Genomic DNA, 21,549 nt, shown 5'->3' with positions numbered 1-21,549 from the left:
TTTGGGTCCCCCGTCAGCACAGGTAGTCCACAACAGTGGTGGGGGGCGGTTTTCGGCAGGCCGAGGGGGGGGTCGAGGGGGCCATAGCGCGTGGGGTGACAGATGATTCCGAGGCAGGGGAAGGAGTAGGGAAACACGCTGCACATGTTTCCCTACTCCTCCCCTTGCCTTGGAATCAGCTGTCCTGACGTCCGTGACGTCAGTGCGTGTCTGCCTAGCAGACCACCACCTCCAGGGAGCCACGGTCCCAAGCACAGAACGTTGGAGGTGAGAATTATTATATAGGATTTATGCTGTAGCACTATTTAGACTGGCTATAGCACACTTTTATAATACACAAAGAGTAGCCCGATGAAAGAAGTGCTATACCACTTGGCAAAGAAATGTATTGCCTAAAAAAAAGTGTTTTTTTTTGCTGAGGGCATTCTTTAACAAAAGCTGAAAAATGAAAAAAGAAAAAAAGGACATTTAAAAAAGGATATTGTTAGCAGTGCTGTTAGCCGTGTCAGTGGAGCAGCAATTTCAGTCTTGGTTCTAGTTATTAACGACATTATTGTCTACCGAAAGACTGTGGGATTTGATTTCGTGATTATCCAGTGTGGGATACCCTGAGGCATCCCGAGGTAGTATGCTGATCGGCATGCACTAATCCCGCGCTAATATAAAGTTTTTATGCTTTGGCGTGGTAGGCATGTGTATGGGCAGAGAGTAGGCATGCCCTGTGCTAATCGAGTAGCGCGGGTTCATTTCAGTACAATGCCCGATTAGCGCAGGATTAGCGAGGGAACCTTTAGCGCCTACAAAATAGGGGACAGTAAGGACTCACGCGGTACTGGCCAATGCACTAATTAGCTTGTAGCTATCAATGGCACAAACAAAACTGCAACCAGGCTAAAAGTGGCCACAGCACGCAGGACACCCATGCGCTAAACTTTAGCGCGGCTTTCTAAAAGGGACCCTTAGATTGTGAGTCCTGCAGGGGAAAAAGAGATGTTATACGCTCAACTGTACATTGTTTCAATAGATTGCAGAAACTCAAGGGGTCTTTCACTTAGACGCGTTGGCATTTTTAGCACTCGCTACATGCTAAAGACGCCCGTAAGAATACATTGGCGTCTTTAGCATTTAGCATGTGCTTAATTTTAGCACGTGCTAAAAACCCCCTCAATTAAAAAGTGAATAAATAAAAGAATAACACCTTCTCCCCCCCTCCAGAGGAAAGGAGAGAAAGATTTTAGTCCTAAAAAAAAAGGCATTTACAAGAGCAACAGCGTGAAAAAGAACCTAAACGTTACTTACAGATCCCTCGGAGCAGCTAATGACGTGCTGGAAGTGGTCATTGTAAAGGCAGCCAAGGACAGGCTCGCTGTGTGATGTGAACGTGGTGCTCAGCTGTTGCTGTCTGGAGAAATGAGCCAAGAAAGAAGCAAATGCTTATAAGAGTCATTTTTTTTTAATTACTGTCCGAGCGCCTTTTCATCTAAAAAATACTGCAAGACAATTTTTAACACAGTGCGCCAGAAGCCTACATGAAGCTACTTCTAAAGTAACATAAACATAAAGTAAAGTAAACATTTCTGGCTTCAAGATGCAGAGGACAGGCTATACTACTGTTAAGATTACTATTATCCAGGGCTGCCGAGAAACTGAGCCAGGCACGGGGTAGGGCTGCCGCCGCTGGGCCTACAGCAGAATCGTCATCGCCGCTGCCGCCACCTCTCAAATTGTCGCCACCTGCCCACCCAAAGTACCTTGGATAGCCCCGCCAGCTGCAGGCAGTGCAGCTCCTTCCTCTACCCAGCACTGCCGGCCCCTGCAGCCGTTTTCCTCAGGTCGCACATGCTCAGTTTCAAAACTGAGCATGCGTGGCCTGAGGGCCCTGCAGCTCATAGACAAGCAATGCAATGGGGGCCCAGCGTCGGAGTTTTCTCTCTCCTACTCCTGTCGGGACGCGATCGCCCGGGTCCCATCAGAAGCAAGAGAGAGAGAGAGAGAGACCCCTGCGCCGGGCCCCCCCAGAGGCCTGGGCCCGGGGAATTTTGCCCCCCCCCCCCCCCCCCCCCAGCAGCTATACTATTATCAAATGTTAATTGGGTAAGTGAAGCAAGGGAGAAAGGAACTTTCCGGAGGTAGCACAGAGGGGCCCTATCTTTAGTAGGTTTTATCTCACTCTGTAGGGCTCATTGCATCAGACCCTTGATACTTCCCAGTTTTCTAAGCAAAAAAAAAAGGAGGAAAAAAAACTTTACGTAAATGTGAGCGGCAAGGTGAGCAAGGAGGATATCAAGAAGTCTTTATCGAAAACAGCATAAAAGTGTTTTGTAGGTCAGAGAGGTGTATCTGAACTTCGGCGGTGGGGGGGGGGGGCAGAGCCAGAGTGAGGGGGCACATTATAGTCCCCCCCCCGCCACCGCCACCATTGCCAACCCCCCCAGCTACCACTGCCGACCCTCCCCTGCCGCCGTCACCTACCTTTGCTGGCGGGGGACCCCAACCCCTGCCAGCCGAGGTCCGCTTATTCCTTCAGCTGGCAGGGGACCCCAACCCCCGCCAGCCGAGCCGAGGTCTTTTAAGTTCTTCTTCACCCTCCATGTTGTTCAAAGCTGCTGAATCCAGTTTCGGAGTCTGATGTCGCAGCACGTTGTACGTGCAGGACGTCAGACTCACAGAAACAGAGTCTCTGTGATTCTGACGTCCTGCACGTACAACGTGCAGTAACGTCAGACTCCAAAACTGGATTCAGCAGCTTTGAACAACATGGAGGGTGAAGAAGAACTTAAAAGACCTCGGCTCGGCTGGTGGGGGTTGGGGTCCCCCGCCAGCAAGGTTAGCCCACACACAGCAATGGCGGGGGAGGGTTAACGGCGGGAGGGGGGTCCAGGGCGAAATCTGCGGGGGCCCAGGCCCCCGTGGCCCCATGCAGATACGCCCCTGAGGGTTTGCAGCTCAGCAGTTCTCCTACCAAGGATTTCACAGAGATTCAACAGCGAGGACTTTGAATTTTACTCTTATGTTAAGCTTTTTTCGCCATAACACAACAGGAAGTGGATGTTATGCAGGTCGGCAGAACCAACAATGAAGCAGAATTTTAACAGCTGACTATTGGAAGCCAGCAGAGGAAAGGAACATCCTGAAATTGCCTTCCAATCACACCCTTGTGATTAAATTTTAAAAAGCTGGTGCAGGCTGGCCTGGTGCTGACTGCAGTGCTCTGCCTAGTTAGGTCTTCTGCGCTCCAGGTTAGCTGAAGCTGGAGCTGCTGCAGAAGTAGCATTAAAGCCCAGAGGAAGGGGGTGGGGGTAGCTGTGTCCATTGTGTAAGGGTAACACCTAGTGGTGAATTCGGGGTTCATGCTTGCAGAAGTTTGGTAGGAGCCCCAGGCAGAAGACCGTCAAGCAATTGAGCAGCGTAGGTACCTTGGGAGAGTAGGAAATATAAAATACATGAAATAAATGTCCTATGTAATATTGGGAAAGAAGTCTCATGGTACCAGGACTGCACCGAGTGATAATTGCTCCCTGTGCGATTTGCCCACTGGTGACCCCTGCTTCACCACCGCCAATGAGAGGAGACGATGGGGAGGGTACGATTTTTGCATCCCTCCATCTCTGCGCCCCTTGGTACGATGCTGCAGGGCATCAGATCGCAGCGCTGTTTTCAGCTGATTTGGAAGCTGCAGGTCAAGATTTTAAAAGCTGGGGGTCATCTAGAGGCACAAGCGGGGAAGAAAGTGCTTCTCGGCACTCTTGATTCCCGCAGCTCATTGGTTTTCTTGAGCAGAGGAAACCAGTAAATCTCAGGGCAGGCAGTAGAGCTAAGAAGTAACTTGTCCCACTCTTGCACCTGCTTCTCTCCTACTGGCCGGCGCTTCCTGTTTCTTTTAAACACAACAGCAGAGAGCAGTGGCATAGCTATGGGAGGCCACGGGGACCTGGGCCTCCCCCCAAATTGGTTCTGGGACCCCAAGATTGGTTGGCGGGGGTCCACAACCCCTGCCGGCTAAAGCGTTTGTCCCGTGCTGGTCTCACATTGCCTGGCGCCCTGCTCCGTTCTCAGTCGCTGTGCATGCTCAGTTTCATTAAAACGAGCGAGCACAGCGACTGAAAACAGCACAGGGTGCTAGGCAATATGAGACCAGTGCAGGACAAATGCTTTATTTTTTTTTAATTACATTTGTACCCTGCGCTTTCCCACTCATGGCAGGCTCAATGCGGCTTACATGGGGCAATGGAGGGTTAAGTGACTTGCCCAGAGTCACAAGGAGCTGCCTGTGCCTGAGGTGGGAATTGAACTGAGTTCCTCAGTTCCCCAGGACCAGAGTCCACCACCCTAACCACTAGGCCACCCCCGCCAGTCAAGGTACCTTCAAAGTGGCGTGGGGGGTGGAGCGGAAGCGGCAGCATGGAGGCGGTAGCAGTGGTAGGGGGGTGGAAGTGGCGGCAGGAGGGTGGCGGTGGGGAGGAGGCCAAAATGTGCTCCTCCCCACCTTGGGCTCTGGCCCCCCCTCCCGTCAAGGTCTGGCTACGCCCCTGGCATAGAGACTAGGAAAGGGGCAAAGGAGAGTTATGAAAAGAGAAGCCAAAGAACAGGAAATGGCATGAGAACAAATGGGGGAAGCAACACAGAGAAGGCCGAGGATGTGAAGAGAAACAGGGCTGGATTCCCGATGCAGGTGTCCCTAGGCAGGACCGAAACGCAGTCAGGAGGGGAAGTTGCCCCTCCCCCTCCGCTGAGATCATAGAGAATAGTCCAAAAGCAAGTGGAATCAGGCTCCTGCTTAGCCCAGTTATTTCTGCTTTAAAAAAAAAAATAGGTGCCCTAGACAGCTGCCTATGTTGGGTATGCCAAAATCCAGGCCCTGAGAGAAAGAGAAGGAAGGAGAGAGATGGAGAGGTGAAAAGGGGGGAGAGGTGAAGAAGAGAAATGGTGGAAAAGAGGGGCAGTGGACAGCGGTAGAAGAAGTAGTATTGATAATGAATTGTAATTAATTGTACAGAACATGATTGAGGTACAGTGCAACAGTATGTAATCCCAGTACACTGCAGCCTTCCTGTGAATGTTGAGTTCCCATAGTCCACTTCACTTTTATACCTGTATTGCCTCAGTTACCTTTCTCTACAGTAAGCTTTACCCCAAAGACAGCTGAAGAGCGAGAGGGAGAAAATGGCCGCCTGCCTACCTGTCTTGCAGCTGCAGGAGAGCAAGGGTGTCTGTTGCTACGCAGAGGGCGCTCAGCTCGGAAGAGAAGTGACAAGCTACCATTTCTCCGCTGATTCCGCTGGCCTTGGGAATGACGCTGAGTAGGCAGGACTGGTCTTCGATGTTCCACACCTTTTGCAATGGAAACACACAACAGGTACTGATATTCAATTGGCACTTAACCAGCTAGGAAGGCTCCTACCCAGTAAAGTCCTGCTGGCAGACTCTTGCCACTGACATTCCGTGGCTCTTAACTGGATAGTTCCACTAAATGTCACCACAGACTGATGCGGCAGTGTCCGGTTAATGCTGGGGGGGGGGGGGGGGGGGGGGGGATGAGCCTGAGGGTGGAGCCAGGGCAGAGCTGAGATTTCTTTTATTTGATTTATTTATTTATTTATTTATTTATTTATTGCATTTGTATCCCACATTTTCCCACCTCTTTGCAGGCTCATGAATAGTGGAAATACATAAGAAAATATACATTTGGTATTACAGAAGGATCTTGGGTGTCATGATAATAACAGAACATAGTAGTAGATTAACAATCAAATATTATAAGACAATTCTGGGTGAATGTATAGGAGTTCATATTTGTTGTTCTTTGTGGTATGTCTTGTTAAAGAGATGGGTCTTCAGAAGTTTGCGGAAATTAATTAATTCGTAGGTCGTTTTTAAGTTGCGTGGTAGCGCGTTCCAGAATTGTGTGCTCAGGTAAGAAAACGTTGATGCATGCGTTGTTTTGTACTTTAGACCTTTGCAGTTGGGGAAATGCAGATTAAGGAATGTGCGGGATGACTTTTTAGTATTCCTGGATGGTAGGTCTATCAGGTCTGACATGTAGGCTGGGGTGTCTCCATGAATGATTTTATGAGTTAGGGTGCATATTTTGAACGTGATGCGTTCTTTAAGTGGGAGCCAGTGTAACTTTTCTCGTAAGGGTTTAGCACTTTCATATTTTGTTTTTCCGAATATTAGTCTAGCTGCAGTGTTCTGAGCTGTTTGGAGTTTCTTGATTATTTGTTCTTTGCAACCAGCGTAGAGTGCGTTGCAGTAGTCTAGGTGACTTAGTACTAATGATTGTACCAGGTTACGGAAGATGGTCCTTACTCTTTTTAATTTCCACATTGAGTGGAACATCTTCTTGGTTGTGTTTTTCGCATGGTTCTCAAGTGTTAGATGTTGATCAATAGTGACTCCAAGAATTTTTAGGGTGTCTGAGATTGGAAGAGTCAGTTTTGGTGTGTTCATGCTGGTGAATTTGTTCATGTTATATTCCGAAGTGAGTACTAGGCATTGGGTTTTTTCTGCATTGAGTTTCAATTGAAATGCATTGGCCCATAGGCATTGGGTTTTTTCTGCATTGAGTTTCAATTGAAATGCATCCGCCCATGTGTGCATGATATGTAGGCTTTGGTTGATGTCGTTGGAAATTTCTTTTAGGTCTTGTTTAAGTGGGATGTAGATCGTTATGTTGTCAGCATAGATATATGGGTTGAGGTTATGGTTTGATAGAAGTTTGGCCAATGGTATCATCATTAAGTTGAATAAGGTCGGTGAGAGGGGGGATCCCTGTGGAACTCCACATTCAGGTTTCCATGTAGCTGATGTAGTCGAGTTAGATGTCACTTGGTATGACCGTGTGGTTAGGAACCCCTTGAACCAATTGAGAACGTTGCCTCCAATTCCGAAGTATTCAAGGATATGTAGTAGTATCCCATGATCAACCATGTCGAAGGCGCTGGACATATCAAATTGTAGAAGTAGTACGTTCTTGCCATTTGCAATCATTTGTTTAAATTTGTTCATGAGGGTGACTAGTACCGTTTCCATACTGTGGTTAGATCGGAATCCTGATTGGGAGTCGTGTAGTATTGAGAATTTGTCTAAATAGTTTGTAAGTTGTTTGGTTACCATCCCTTCTGTTAGTTTGGTTATTAAGGGAATGGATGCTACTGGTCTGTAGTTGGATAGTTCACAAGCACTTTTCTTTACATCTTTGACTTTATATACTGCTTATCACAACATGGCATTAAATTTACCTGGTTAGCAGCAATATTCAGTCCAGTAGAGGTGTAGCCAGACTCAGTATTTTGGATGGGCCCAGAGGTAAACTGGATGGGCCCTTCCACGTGCCCCTTCCCCCACCACCACACACCACATATATCTTCCTGGAGAATTTTTTTAAGAACATAAGAGTTTTTTCTTTCACCTACCCCACATCTTCTCCCTCTCCTCTGCAGCGTCCTGGCATCTGCACTCTGCTCTCTGAACTCCGTCCCTCCCCGATGTCAGAACAGACGTCCTCGGCGCCTGCAGCGATTCATTCTCACTGCTTGCGCCGGCCCCGCAGGCTTCCATCTGCCATGTCCTGCCCTCGCCGACGTCATTGCCTGTTTCCTGTCTGGTGGAACGTTGCAGATGTAAGCCTGGGGGGCTGGCATAAGCAGCAAGAATGAATCGCTACAGGTGCTGAGGACACCTGTATCAACACCAGGGAGGGAAGGGGTTCAGAGACTGGAGTGCAGATGCTGGGATGCCGCGGACAATAGGTGGGAAGAGAGCAGTGCGGTGCTGCAGCTGGGTGGGCCTGTGCCCACCCAGGCCCACCCGTAGCTACGCCACTGCTATCCAGGTAAGCAAAAGGGCTGTCCTAACTAAGCAGTTACCTATCCTGATGTCTAGAAAAGCTCTGATGGCCAGGCTGTATTCGGAAACTCAGAGCCAGTATTGGCTAGTGTCTGGTAATATCTGAGTCAGAGGCATAGCTAGGTGGGTCGCCAGGGGATCGGCCGCTCCCCCAAATGGATGTCCGACAGTGCTGGCGCCTATTTTTTCACACAATCTGTCACATTTAAAATATGCACTGGCGGCACTCCGCTCTCCGCTCCTCCCACGCCCTCAACCTGGCTGCGCTACTGCTCTGAGTCTAATTTCACCACTGGCAGCCAGCATTTAAGCAGATAGTAACATAGTAACATAGTAGATGACGGCAGAAAAAGACCAGCACGGTCCATCCAGTCTGCCCAACAAGATAACTCATATTTGCTGCTTTTTGTGTATACCCTACTTTGATTTGTACCTATGCTCTTCAGGGCACAGACCGTATAAGTCTGCCCCGCACTATCCCCGCCTCCCAACCACCAGCCCCACCTCCCAACCACTGGCTCTGGCACAGGCACAGACCGTATAAGTCTGCCCAGCACTATCCTCACCTCCCCAGCCCTGCCTCCCAACCCCGGCTCTGGCACAGACCGTACAAGTCTGTCCAGCACTATCCCCGCCTCCCAACCACCAGTCCCGCTTCCCACCACCGGCTCTGGCACAGACCATATAAGTCTGCCCAGCCCTATCCCCGCCTCCCAACCACCAGCCCCGCCTCCCGATCTTGACTAAGCTCCTGAGGATCCATTCCTTCGGCACAGGATTCCTTTATGCTTATCCCACGCATGTTTGAATTCCGTTACCGTTTTCATTTCCACCACCTCCCGCGGGAGGGCATTCCAAGCATCCACTACTCTCTCCGTGAAAAAATACTTCCTGACATTTTTCTTGAGTCTGCCCCCCTTCAATCTCATTTCATGTCCTCTCGTTCTACCACCTTCCCATCTCCGGAAAAGGTTTGTTTGCGGATTAATATCTTTCAAATATTTGAACGTCTGTATCATATCACCCCTGTTTCTCCTTTCCTCCAGAGTATACATGTTTAGTTAAGCAAGTCTCTCCTCATACGTCTTGTAACGCAAATCCCATACCATTCTTGTAGCTTTTCTTTGCACCACTTCAATTCTTTTTACATCCTTAACAAGATACGGCCTCCAAAACTGAACACAATACTCCAGGTGGGGCCTCACCAACGACTTATACAGGGGCATCAACACCCCCTGTATAAGTCGTTGACTGCCACTGGCTCCATATTGACCAATAACTGTTTTCTGCCAACATCCTTTAGGAATCAGAGTGCAGTTACATTATAAGTTTAAAAACAGAGCAGGGATACAATATTTGGTTCAACATCCCGGGCCCAATATCAAGATCACAGGAGGTACACATAAGTACATTTTAATAATGATCTATGGACTTTTCCTTTAGAAAGCTGTCCAAACCTTCTTTCTTTTTTTAAACCCAGTTAAGTTAACCACCTTTACCACATTCTCTGACAACGAATTCTAGAGTTTAATTATACGTTGCAGGTGGCAAGTACATAAGTATTGCCATACTGGGACAGACCAAAGGTCCATCAAGCCCAGCATCCTGTTTCCAACAGTGGCCAATCCAGGTCACAAATACCTGGCAAGATCCCCAAAAAGTACAAAACATTTTATACTGCTTATCCCAGAAATAGTGGATTTTCCCCAAGTCCAATAATGGTCTATGGACTTTTCCTTTAGGAAGCTGTCCAAACCTTTTTTTTAAACCCAGTTAAGCTAACCACCTTTACCACATTCTCTGGCAACGAATTCTAGAGTTTAATTATACGTTGCAGGTGGCAAGTACATAAGTATTGCCATACAGGGACAGACCAGAGGTCCATCAAGCCCGGCATCCTGTTTCCAACAGTGGCCAATCCAGGTCACAAATACCTGGCAAGATCCTGGCAAGGTAGTCAGGCTGCCTCCCACGGTCAGCGCTGAGTCTGGATAATCAATGCCGGACCGTTTCCAGTGACCGGCGTTGAAAATCTGGGTGTTTTTTTGGCCGGTTTAAATTAAAATAGCCAAGCTAATAAGTTTAAACCATCCAAAGATATTCCGGCTACTTTGGTGGTCTAATTTGACTGCCAGTCTTAGCTGGCGATACACTGAATATCAGCAGATAGCAGATTATATTACTCCAGCGTTAACTCATCACAGGGGCAGCCCGACCATTAGGCCACCTGAGGCAGGGGCCTCAGGCGGCACTCTTCAGAAGCAGCATCTCCCCAGGGTTACCAGGCAGTGGCAGCGATTCCCATACGCTGCCCTGCTGCCGGCACCCGCCTCTTCCCTTTACTGCGGTCGCCTCTCTGATGTAACTTCCTGTTTCGCCAGAGGCTCAGGCAGCTGCAGTAAAGGGAAGAGGTGGGTGCCAGTGGCAGTGCAACACCGTGAAGGGGGCTGGAGGTCAGAAGGGGGGCAGCATCTCAGCCCAGAGGGGGTGGCTTCTCATCCGGGGGGTAGGGAAGGCATCCTAGCTCCATCTCAGGTAACATAGAGGGGCATAATCGACCAGAAACGCCTATCTCCATGGGCGTTAATCTCCGAGAACGGGTCCGTGAAGGGGCAGAGTGAACCGTATTTTCAAAAAAAAATAGATGCCCATGTTTTATTCGCCAAGGTGTGAGCTGGGCGTTTTTGCTTTTCAGCGATAATGGAAAATGAAATCGCCCAGCTCAAAAACGAATAAATCCAAGGCATTTGTTCGTGGGAGGGGCCAGGATTCGTAGTGCACTGGTCCCCCTCACATGCCAGGACACCAACCGGGCACCCTAGGGGGCACTTTTACAAAAACAAAAAAAAAGGTAAAAGAGCTCCCAGGTGCACAGCACCCTTCCCTTGGGTGTTGAGCCCCCCAAATCCCCCTCAAAACCCACTGCCCACAAGTCTACACCATTACTATAGCCCTAAGGGGTGAAGGGGGGCACCTACATGTGGGTACAGTGGGTTTGGGGGGGTTGGACGACTAAGCATTAAGCAGCACAATTGTAACAGGTAGGGGGGGGATGGGCCTGGGTCCACCTGCCTGACGTCCACTGCACCCCCTAACAACTGCTCCAGGGACCTGCATACTGCTGCTTGGGAGGAGGGTATGACATTTGAGGGTGAAAGTAAAAAGTTGTGAAACATCATTTTTTTGTGGTGGGAGGGGGTTAGTGACCACTGGGGGAGTCAGGGGAGGTCATCCCCGACTCCCTCTGGGGGTCATCTGGTCATTTAGGGCACTTTTTGGGGCCTTATTCGTGAAAAAACAGGGTCCAGGAAAAGTGCCCTAAATTCTAGCTACAAACGCATCCATTATCGGCGAAAGGCGCCCATCTCTGTTCGGGTGATAACCACGCCCCAGTTCCGCCTTCACCACGCCTCCGACACGCCCCCGTCCACTTTGTCCGCATCCGCGACGGAGTGCAGTTGAAAGCGTCCAAAGTTCGGCTTTCGATTATACCGCTTTATTTGTTTTTGTGAGAAAAACGCCCATCTCCCGATTTAGGTCGGAACTTGGGCGTTTTTCTCGTTCGATTATAAGCTGGATAGTAACATAGTAGATGACGGCAGAAAAAGACCCACACGGTCCATCCAGTCTGCCCAACAAGATAAATTCATATGTGCTACTTTTTATTTGTACCTGTCCTCTTCAGGGCACAGACCATATAAGTCTGGCCAGCACTAGCCCCGCCTCCCACCACCGGCTCTGCCACCTAAACTCGGCTAAGCTCCCAAGGTGGCGTCGGCATTCTAGTTCCGCCTCAGGCGGCATCTTGCCTTAGGCCGGCCCTGACTGTCCAAAATGCTGGTGCTAGAGTGGTTACAAGTGCATCTAGATTTTCATATACTACCCCTCCCTGCGCTGAAACAGTTACATTTATTTATTTATTTATTGCATTTGTATCCCACATTTTCCCACCCTTTTGCGGGTTCAGTGTGGCTTACAATATGATATAAGTGAAGGAAATACAATTTGTTACAACTTGGTTATGGATTACATTGTGTAGAGTTAAGCGAGACAATCGAAGTAACGTTAAGGAATATAACAATGGAGTTTAAAAAGGGGTTAGATAGATTCCTAAAGGACAAGTCCATAGACCGCTATTAAATGGACTTGGAAAAATTCCGCATTTTTAGGTATAACTTGTCTGGAATGTTTTTACGTTTGGGGAGCGTGCCAGGTGCCCTTGACCTGGATTGGCCACTGTCGGTGACAGGATGCTGGGCTAGATGGACCTTTGGTCTTTCCCAGTATGGCACTACTTATGTACTTATGTACTTATATTGAAACACTGGAAGGGGACAATGGGAGGCTTAAAGGGCAATATTAAGGCATGAAGACATATGGTATACATATTTCTCTGATTGGAGGTATGAATGATATGAGATTACGGGGATGAGATTGCAGAGTTGGATGTATGATGCATTAGTGAACAGTGAGTATGGACTTTATGTGTTTTGGCTCTTTCCGTAGATTTTTTCAAAAAGATGGGTCTTCAATAATTTGCGGAAGGAAGCTTGTTCGTGGATTGTTCTTAAGTTGCGCGGCAGTGTATTCCAAAGCTGTGTGCTTCTGTGAGAGAAGGTCGACGCATGTAGCGTCTTATATTTCAGGCCCTTGCAGTTGGGGAAGTGAAGGTCGAGGAAAGTTCGAGATGATCTTTTGGCGTTCCTGGGTGGTAAATCTATTAGCTCAGACATGTAGGCTGGGGCTTCGCCGTGAATGATTTTGTGGACTAATGTGCATACTTTAAAAGTGACGCTTTCCTTGAGTGGTAGCCAGTGTAGTTTCTCTCGTAATGGCTTTGCACTTTCATATTTTGGTTTTCCGAAAATGAGTCTGGCTGCTGTATTCTGGGCTGTTTGAAGTTTCCTCAGTATTTGCTCTTTGCAACCAGCGTATAGTGAGTTGCAGTAATCCAGATGGCTGAGTACGAGGGATTGCACTAGGCTGCGAAAGACGGATCTTGGGAAGAATGGTTTAATCCTTTTCAATTTCCACATGCAGTAGAACATCTTTTTAGTTATGTTGTTTGCGTGAGTTTCGAGTGTTAGGTGGCGGTTGATAGTGACTCCAAGGATTTTTAGCGTTTCTGAGATTGGAAGGTTTAGGTTTGGTGTGTTTATAGCGGTAAATTCCTTTGGTTTCCTGTTCAGTTCAGGGTAGTTTAAGTTCTCTGTTTCATCGGGCTCTTTATGGAGTGGCTCCTTGGTACACGGTTCAGGCTTTGTTACAGTGGAGGAGTAGCCTAGTGGTTAGTGCAGCAGACTTTGATCCTGGGGAACTGGGTTCGATTCCCATTACAGCTCCTTGTGACTGTGGGCAAGTCACTTAACCCTCCGTTGCCCCAGATACAAAATAAGTACCTGTCTATATGTAAACCACTTTGAACATAGTTGCAAAATACCACAGAAAAAGGCAGTATATCAAGTCCTATTTCCCTTTCCCCCCTACATTACTGCCCATGTCAGCAGTTACAATCTGAGACGGCTGGACACTTGTTGATTCAAGGCCCTCAAGAGGTGTATTATGCTGAGACTCGGGGTGCTGCATTTTCTGTGGATGGTCCTCAGATGTGGAATACACTACCTGGGTTCTATGATTTGCAAAACTACTACTACTACTACTAGTTAGCATTTCTATAGCGCTACAAGGCATACGCAGCGCTGCACAAACATAGAAGAAAGACAGTCCCTGCTCAAAGAGCTTACAATCTAATAGACAAAAAATAAAGTAAGCAAATCAAATCAATTAATGTGTACAGGAAAAGAACAAGACTCCAGTCAGGGGCGTAGCCAGACCTCGCCGGGAGGGGGGGGCCAGAGCCCGAGGTGGGGGGGGGGGCACTGTTTAGCCGCTTCCCCACGCCGCCGACCCCCCTCCCCCCGCGCGCCCCCGCCACTGCCGTCAGTTTTGAACCCCCCCCCGACGACAACCCTCTTGAAATCCCCCTCCCACCATCAATCCTCCCCCGCCATCGCCGCCCGCCCCGCCACCGAATGAGGTACCTTGTTTGCTGGCGGGGGGTCCCCAAACCCCGCCAGCCGAAGAGTCTGCTTCAGCGCCGGAGTTAGTAGACTCCGGCGCCTTCATTCAACGAAGTTCGCTTGAAGAAGATCAGCTGGTTTTGACGCCTTACGTCCTGCACGGGGCTACATGCACGGTGCAGGACGTAAGGCGTCAAAACCAGCTGATTTTCTTCACACGAACTTCGTTGAATGAAGGCACCGGAGTCTACTAACAGGGCTGTGCCGATGCGGTAAGCGAGGTAAGCATGGCAGGGGGGCGCCCCGCCGCACCATGCTTACCTCGCCCTCTTCTCCCCAGATCCTTTTTTTTTTTGTTTAAATTTACCTCTCCGGCGCGCGGCAGCGTAAGTGAGAAGGAGGCGGCGCTCCCCCGGCCGCCCCGACGTGTCTTCCCTTCGCTCGGTTCCGCCTTCTTCTGACGTCATTTCTGACGTCAGAAGAAGGCGGGACACAGCAAAGGCAAGACACGTCGGGGCGGGGGAGCGCCGCCTCCTTCTCACTAACGCTGCCTACGCTGCAAGCGCCGGAGAGGTAAATTTAAACAAATAAAAAAAAGGATCTGGGGAGAAGAGCGCGGGTAGTGTAGCGCTCGTTTTCAGGGGGGGGGGGGCACCGGAGAGGCCAACTGCAGGGGGGCGCCGGAGACCCTAGGCACGGCCCTGTCTACTAACTCTGGCGCTGAAGCAGACTCTTCGGCTGGCGGGATTTGGGGACCCCCCCGCCAGCAAACAAGGTACCTCATGCAGCGGCGGGAGAGGGTTGGTGGCGGGAGGGGGGTTCAGGACAGTCGCGGCAGGGGGCCAGGGCCGAATCTACGGGGGCCCAGGCCCCATGTAGCTACGCCACTGGACTCCATACTCTCGACGGCTATGGAACACATTTACTGTAGCTGTCGAAATTCACTGAGACCAAAGTGGACTGTACACCAAAGAACAAAAGGAGCAGCAAAACTTATAACAGCTGGTAGGTAGCACCTTACAGACTTAGTCAGTTTAAAACATGAGATCTGAGAGAGAAGAGGTGCATGCGGTCAGATGCAGGAGGTGTGCGTTGGAAAAATAAAACCAGTGCTCCTTTGTCTTTCAATTCAGAGGGGCTTCTGTTAAAGAGGTGGGCAGGAGGGGCCCTCTCACTCTCTGATCCAGGTTTAGGAGTATCTCCTTACACCTCTCTTCAAAAGCCTTAACAGGGAAGAGGGGAGAGGTTCCAGCTAAAAAGTGTTTTAAAGGCACAGCAGATCACAGGCGTCAATCTACGGACTAATAAAGTCACAGTGGAATCACTTTCTACCTTCTGCTTCAATGTAAGCAACGATCAAACAATTAGCGCCTCTCTTAATTATAACTGTTATGTACACCTACACGTAATGTTCCAAACATATTAATAGGAAACTGGATAGCCAAATGTAAGGCGATATCTGCTTGAAAAATATTCCAGGCCAGAATTCTATTTAATAAAACCAGGCTGGGAATACTCACAGACCCTAGGGAGAGGGGGAGCAGTGAATACAGCGTTCAGGGGTTATCTCAGGAGCTCATACCTTGTTAGTACGGAAAGCCGGTTTGATTGCAAAAAGATGCATCTTGACCCAATGGATTAATGAGCATCCACCAGACCTGATTTTATTTATTTTGAAAGCGTTCTTATCTGCCCGTCCAACAGTTCAAGTAGAAGCTTGTTTCTCTGGTCTACACAACATAATCCACACCAGTTTTTGGAAAGGGATGAACAGGTAGACTCCACAGTCTTGATTTTTTTATCCCTTCTAGCTACCCCATCCAACAAAAAGCCTCAGCGGTGAGCGTGTGACCCTTATCTATATGCTTAACATATCGTTATCCTACTGAAAGATGAATCTTTTCCCCAGTCCCAAGTCTACAGCAGACTGGAGCAGGCAACTTTTCTTGGCTTTATTAACTCCCCAGTGGTCTAGGCAAGGGCGTAGCCAGACAGCAGATTTTGGGTGGGCCTAGGCAAGAAGTGGGTGGGCACCAAATGTTCTCCCCCCCCCCCCCTCCCCATGCCAAAAAAAAATATCTCAGCTGGTGGGAAAATGCTTCTCTCCACCTTGGTAGTCTGCAGCAGGAATGCGCTGAAAACTGAGCATGCGCAGGTGCCGGTATCTTGGAAAGTAGCGTTTTCGTTACCATCAGGGAGGAGTCTTCAGCTGGCAGAGCTTGGGATCCCTACCAGCTACCACTAAACATGTGCTACTGTTGGGTGGGCCTGAACCCTAAGTGGGTGGGCCCTGGCCCACCTAGGCCCACCTGTGGCTAAGCCACTGGGTCTAGGTAGGATTGGACGGACCTTGGGCAGAAAATAAACATTGGCCCCCTATAACACCATGTTTCTCCAAGGTTGTGGTGGTCTCTTCAGAGCTCTAGTTGGGGGGGGGGGAGGAACTTGAGGGGTATTTGGGGTACAGTGTGCGTAGATGGATGTTGGAGGTAAACGTGTGTGCAGGGCCTAGGTTTTGGTGTGTTGGCCTGGCGGTATATGTGGGATTCAAACAAAAACCAAAAAATCCACACAATGCAAAATGACTCTCAGGGAAAAAGCCTCAAAGAGCTCAGAGACCAAAAGTAGATCTCACAGAGCTAAACGGACACAATGGTCCTCTCTTCATCATAGGCAAAAAAAAAAAAACCCTGGTGCCACTGTTCTAAAAAATCTGTTCGCTGTGGTCAGAAACATTATTTTTTTGTGTACATTTTTCTTTTAAAGAGATAACAAATAATGACTGATTTTCAGTGCATCAATCACTGCTAAGAGCTACTAGAGCCTAACAAGCTTGTGTTTTTAACTCGAGTTAACCATGTACGCGCGTTAACTGTATATGCGCCTGCAATATCCCTGTAGGCGCCTACACGGTTACCATGCACGCTACATACATAAGTACATAAGTATTGCCATAGTGGAACAAACCAAAGGTCCATCAGGCCCAGCATCCTGTTTCCAACAGTGGCCAATCCAGGTCACAAATACCCGGCAAGATCCCAAAAAACTGCTAAACATTTTATACTGCTTATCCCAGAAATAGTGGATTTTTCCCAAGTCCAATTTAATAATGGTCTATGGACTTTTCCTTTAGGAAGCCGTCCAAACTGTTTTTAAACTCCGCTAAGCTAACCACCTTTACCACATTCTCCAGCAATGAATTCCAGAGTTTAATTATTATTATTATTATTTATTGCATTTGTACCCCACATTATCCCACCTTTTTGCAGGCTCAATGTGGCTTACAGAGTGTTGTTATGATGTAGTCATTGCATGATCTTAAATACAGTCGATAATAGGCTGAAGGTAGGTGATTTAGATGCAAGGTGCTAGGTAAGGTATTGTGAAAGGTGTTTTTTGATGCACCTGAGTAGTTTGAGGAATGATTTATTAAGGATGTCGTTTGTAGGCTTTGTTGAAGAGATGTGTCTTCAAAGATTTGTGAAAGCTGGTAAGATTGTCCATAGTTTTCAGGGCCAAGGGTAATGCGTTCCATATCTGTGTGCTTTTATACGCAAAACTAGTAGCGTATGACTGTTTGTATTTAATTCCTTTACAGCTGGGGAAGTTCAGATTAAGGAATTTGCGGGCCGATCTTTTGGCGTTTCTAGGCGGTAGGTCCACTAGGTTTAGCATATAGAGTGGGGCGTCTGCGTGGATGATTTTGTGGACAGTTGTGCAGATCTTGAACTCGATTCGTTCCTTGAGTGGTAGCCAATGTAGTTTCTCTCTTAGAGGTTTCGCCCTTTCGTATTTAGTTTTTCCAAAGATGAGTCTGGCTGCGGTGTTCTGGGCTGTTTGGAGTTTTTTAATGGTCTGTTCTTTACAGCCTGTGTACAAAGTGTTACAGTAGTCCAGATGAATTATCACTAATGACTGTACTAGGGTACGGAAGTTGAGTGAAGAAAAATTTTCTCTGATTTGTTTTAAATTTACTACTTTGTAGCTTCATCACATGCCCCCTAGTCCTAGTATTTTTGGAAAGCATAAACAGACGCTTCACATCTACCCGTTCAACTCCACTCATTATTTTATAGACCTCTATCATATCTCCCCTCAGCTGCCTTTTCTCCAAGCTGAAGAGCCCTAGCCGCTTTAGCCTTTCCTCATAGGGAAGTCGTCCCATCCCCTTTATCATTTTCATCACCCTTCTCTGTACCTTTTCTAATTCCACTATATCTTTTTTGAGATGCGGTTACCAGAATTGAACACAATATTCGAGGTGCGGTCGCACCATGGAGCGATACAAAGGCATTATAACATCCTCATTTTTGTTTTCCATTCCTTTCCTAATAATATCCAACATTCTATTTGCTTTCTTAGCCGCAGCAGCACACTAAGCAGAAGATTTCAACGTATCATCAATGACGACACCTAGATCCCTTTCTTGGTCTGTAACTCCTAACGTGGAACCTTGCATGACGTAGCTATAATTCGGGTTTCTCTTTCCCACATGCATCACTTTGCACTTGCTCACATTAAACGACATCTGCCATTTAGACGCCCAGTCTCCCAGTCTCATAAGGTCCTGTTGTAATTTTTCACAATCCTCCCGTGATTTAACGACTTTGAATAACAGGCTTATTTTCGAAAGAGAAGGGCGCCCATCTTTCACCACAAATCGGGAGATGGGCATCCTTCTCCCAGGGTCGCCCAAATCTGCATAATCAAAAGCTGATTTTGGGCGTCCTCAACTGCTTTCCGTCGCGGGGACGACCAAAGTTCACGGGGGCGTGTCGGAAGCAATGGCGGGACAGGGCATGCCTAACAAATGGGCGTTCTCGACCAATAATGGAAAAAAGAAGGGCATCTCTGATGAGCCCTTGGACGACTTTACTTGGTCCATTTTTTCTTACGACCAAGCCTCAAAAAGGTGCCTGAACTGACCAGATGACCACCGGAGGGAATCGGGGATCACCTCCCCTTACTGCTAGAGTGGTCACTAACCCCCTCCCACCCTAAAAAAAACTTTTTAAATATTTTTTGCTAGCCTCAGATGTCATACTCAGGTCCATGACAGCAGTATGCAGGTCCCTGGAGCAGTTTTAGTGGGTGCAGTGCATTTCAGGCAGGCGGACTCAGGCCCATCCCCCCCCCCCCCCCCCCCCCACCTGTTACACTTGTGGTGGTAAATGTGAACCCTTCAAAACCCACCAGAAACCCACTGTACCCACATGCAGGTGCCCCCCTTCACCCCTTAGGACTATGGTAGTGTTGTACAATTGTGGGTAGTGGGTAGAAAAAGCGCCGGCCAAAGCCAGAAGGATGCTTGGGTGCATAAATAAAGAGAGACGTGACCAGCATGAAAAAGGAGGTGATAGTGCCATTGTATAAGTCTCTGGTGAGGCCTCATTTGGAATACTGCGTGCAATTCTGGAGACCGCACCTACGGAAAGATATAAACAGGATGGAGTCGGTCCAGAGGGCGGCTACGAAATTAGTAAGTGGTCTTGGACGTAAAACATATAAGGGCAGGCTTAAGAACCTCAACATGTATACGCTGGAAGAGAGGAGGGAGACAGGAGACATGATAGAAACGTTTAAATATCTCAAGGGCATTTATGTACAGGAAGAGAGCCTTTTCCAAATAAGGAGAGCTCTGGAATGAGGGTGCATATGACAAAGTTAAGAGGGAATAGGCTTAGGAGTAACCTAAGGAAGTATTATTTCACAGAAAGGGTGGTGGAGGCGTGGAATAGACTCCTGGTGGAAGTGGTGGAGTCGAGGACTGTTTCAGAATTTAAAAAGGCATGGGATAAGAATGAAGGATTGCTTAGGAACAGGAAGAATTAGGGGTTACAGAGGATGGGCAGACTGGGTCATATGGCCTTTATCTGCCGTCATGTTCCTATGTTTCTAAGGTAAGTGAGCTATGCACCTGGGAGCAATTTATGAAGTCCACTGCAGTGCCCCCTAGGGTGCCCGGTTGGTGTCCTGCCATGTCAGGGGGACCAGTGCACGACGAATGCTGGCTCCTCCCACAACCAAATGGCTTGCATTTGGTCGTTTCTGAGATGGGCGTTCTCGGTTTCCATTATCACCGAAAATCGGGGACGACCATATCTAAGGATGATCATCTCTAAGGTTGACTTAAATTTTGCGATTTGGGCGCCCCCGACCGTATTATCGAAACCAAAGATGGACGCCCATCTTGTTTCGATAATACGGGTTTCCCCGCCCCTTCGCCAGGACATCCTGCAAGGACGTCCTCAGGAAAACTTGGGCGCCCCTTTCGATTACGCCCCTCCACATCAACCGGCTCACCTTTATCCACGTTTGTTCACCCCTTCAAAAGAAATGTAGTGGATTGGTGAGGCAAGATTTCCCTTCACTAAATCCATGTTGGCTTTGTCTCATTAATCCATGCTTTTGAATATGCTCTGTAGAAACCTATGAAACGTTGGAAGGCTAAGTGCCTTGAAAATATGCCTCATAGTAACATAGTAGATGATGGCAGAGAAAGACCTGTATGGTCCATCCAGTCTGCTGAGGTGGAAGGAGGTGTTTCAGAGAGCTCTGCAGACTTCCAGTGGGAGGAGAGTGAGGCCTAACTCCCTCCCCAAGGATGTGGAGGGCCTCTGGGGAGCGTTCCCCAGGACAGGCCCAGGCCATGGGGCCTCTTGGGCTCAGGGACCAGAGGGTCAGGAAAAGCGGTCTCCTCCCTTGCAGTGCCGCAGGGAGGAGGGAAAGGAGCCCTGTGGATAGAAGAGGGCCAGACTCCAAGGGAGGAAGCCGGACTGGTACCCCCCTCGCGGCCGCACGACGTCCAGCAGGTGAGGGGGAGAGAGAGCTGGCGGAGACCCTAGAGAAGAGCTGGTCTGAGAAGGAAAGAGTGGTAATGGAGATCTGTCAAGAGGCCCTGCCGGAGGTGGAGGAGGAAAGCAGTGAGGATAGTGACGATCTAGAGGAGGAAGAGCTTGTGGACTACTGCCAGGATCCAGAGGACCCGGCCAGTGGCATAATTAAAGTGGTGAAGAGAATTAAAAGTACGGAGAAGGAGGTGGTGGACCTGGGGAAGCGAGTCAAAATGGCAAAAGCCCTGAGCAAGCTGGCCCCAGCAGAGCATCGCAAAACCTATATGAAAGAGGAAACCAGGCTGCTTAGGCTTCTCCAGAGAAAGAACAGCTGCTGAGGGCCCTGAGGAAAGGCCCTGGAAATCCTCTGAGAGAACTCTATATCAACAGAGACAGGATGGCCTCGGGGGGACAGGCCCCGTCAGCCTCGGTACAGTGGAAGCAACAAACAGAGCAGGAAGGAATCAGCCCAGGCTTTGGACCCCAGAACATTGAAGCATCAGGGGAGCTGCCAGGAACTAGCACCCAAAATACATTGAAATTCATGCAATGCCTTGCTAGTCAGTCAGGGCCTCTGCAGGCAGCTTCTGGAGTAAGCAGGACTGAAGGTGGGGCTGTGGAAGCCTCATTGAGAGCACCTGAGTGTGGGAGAACAGAACTGGAAAAAAACTTAAACACTAAGACTTTTCACATTGTTGAAACAGAGGCTGCAATTTCAGGAGAGAGACCTTTTTCCACAGAAGTGGTGGTGGAAGTTGAAACAGAGAACTTACCTGGAGAAGAGGAGGTTGTCCTGTTCCCATTGCCTGTAGTAGGAGCAGACGGCAAGGAAAAAATGCCTGGGAGGC

The 21,549-nt window shown here is 48.6% G+C and overlaps 1 protein-coding gene across 1 annotated transcript in view; it reads right to left on the bottom strand.

The window, feature by feature from the left end:
• Nucleotides 1-21,549, bottom strand: part of LOC115462710 (WD repeat-containing protein 49-like) — a 169,344-nt gene that overhangs the window by 79,056 nt on the left and 68,739 nt on the right. The window contains exons 11-12 of the mRNA XM_030192712.1: nucleotides 5,180-5,331; nucleotides 1,300-1,402 (exon numbers count right to left, since the gene is read on the bottom strand). Coding sequence (XP_030048572.1) covers nucleotides 1,300-1,402; nucleotides 5,180-5,331 — 255 coding nt within the window. The remainder of the gene's footprint in view (nucleotides 1-1,299; nucleotides 1,403-5,179; nucleotides 5,332-21,549) is intronic.

This window comes from Microcaecilia unicolor, chromosome 2, assembly GCF_901765095.1.
Source record: "Microcaecilia unicolor chromosome 2, aMicUni1.1, whole genome shotgun sequence".
NCBI classification, from domain to species: domain Eukaryota; kingdom Metazoa; phylum Chordata; class Amphibia; order Gymnophiona; family Siphonopidae; genus Microcaecilia; species Microcaecilia unicolor.
Note: the sequence above shows the minus strand (reverse complement) of the source record. Positions and strands in the feature narration are given on the sequence as shown.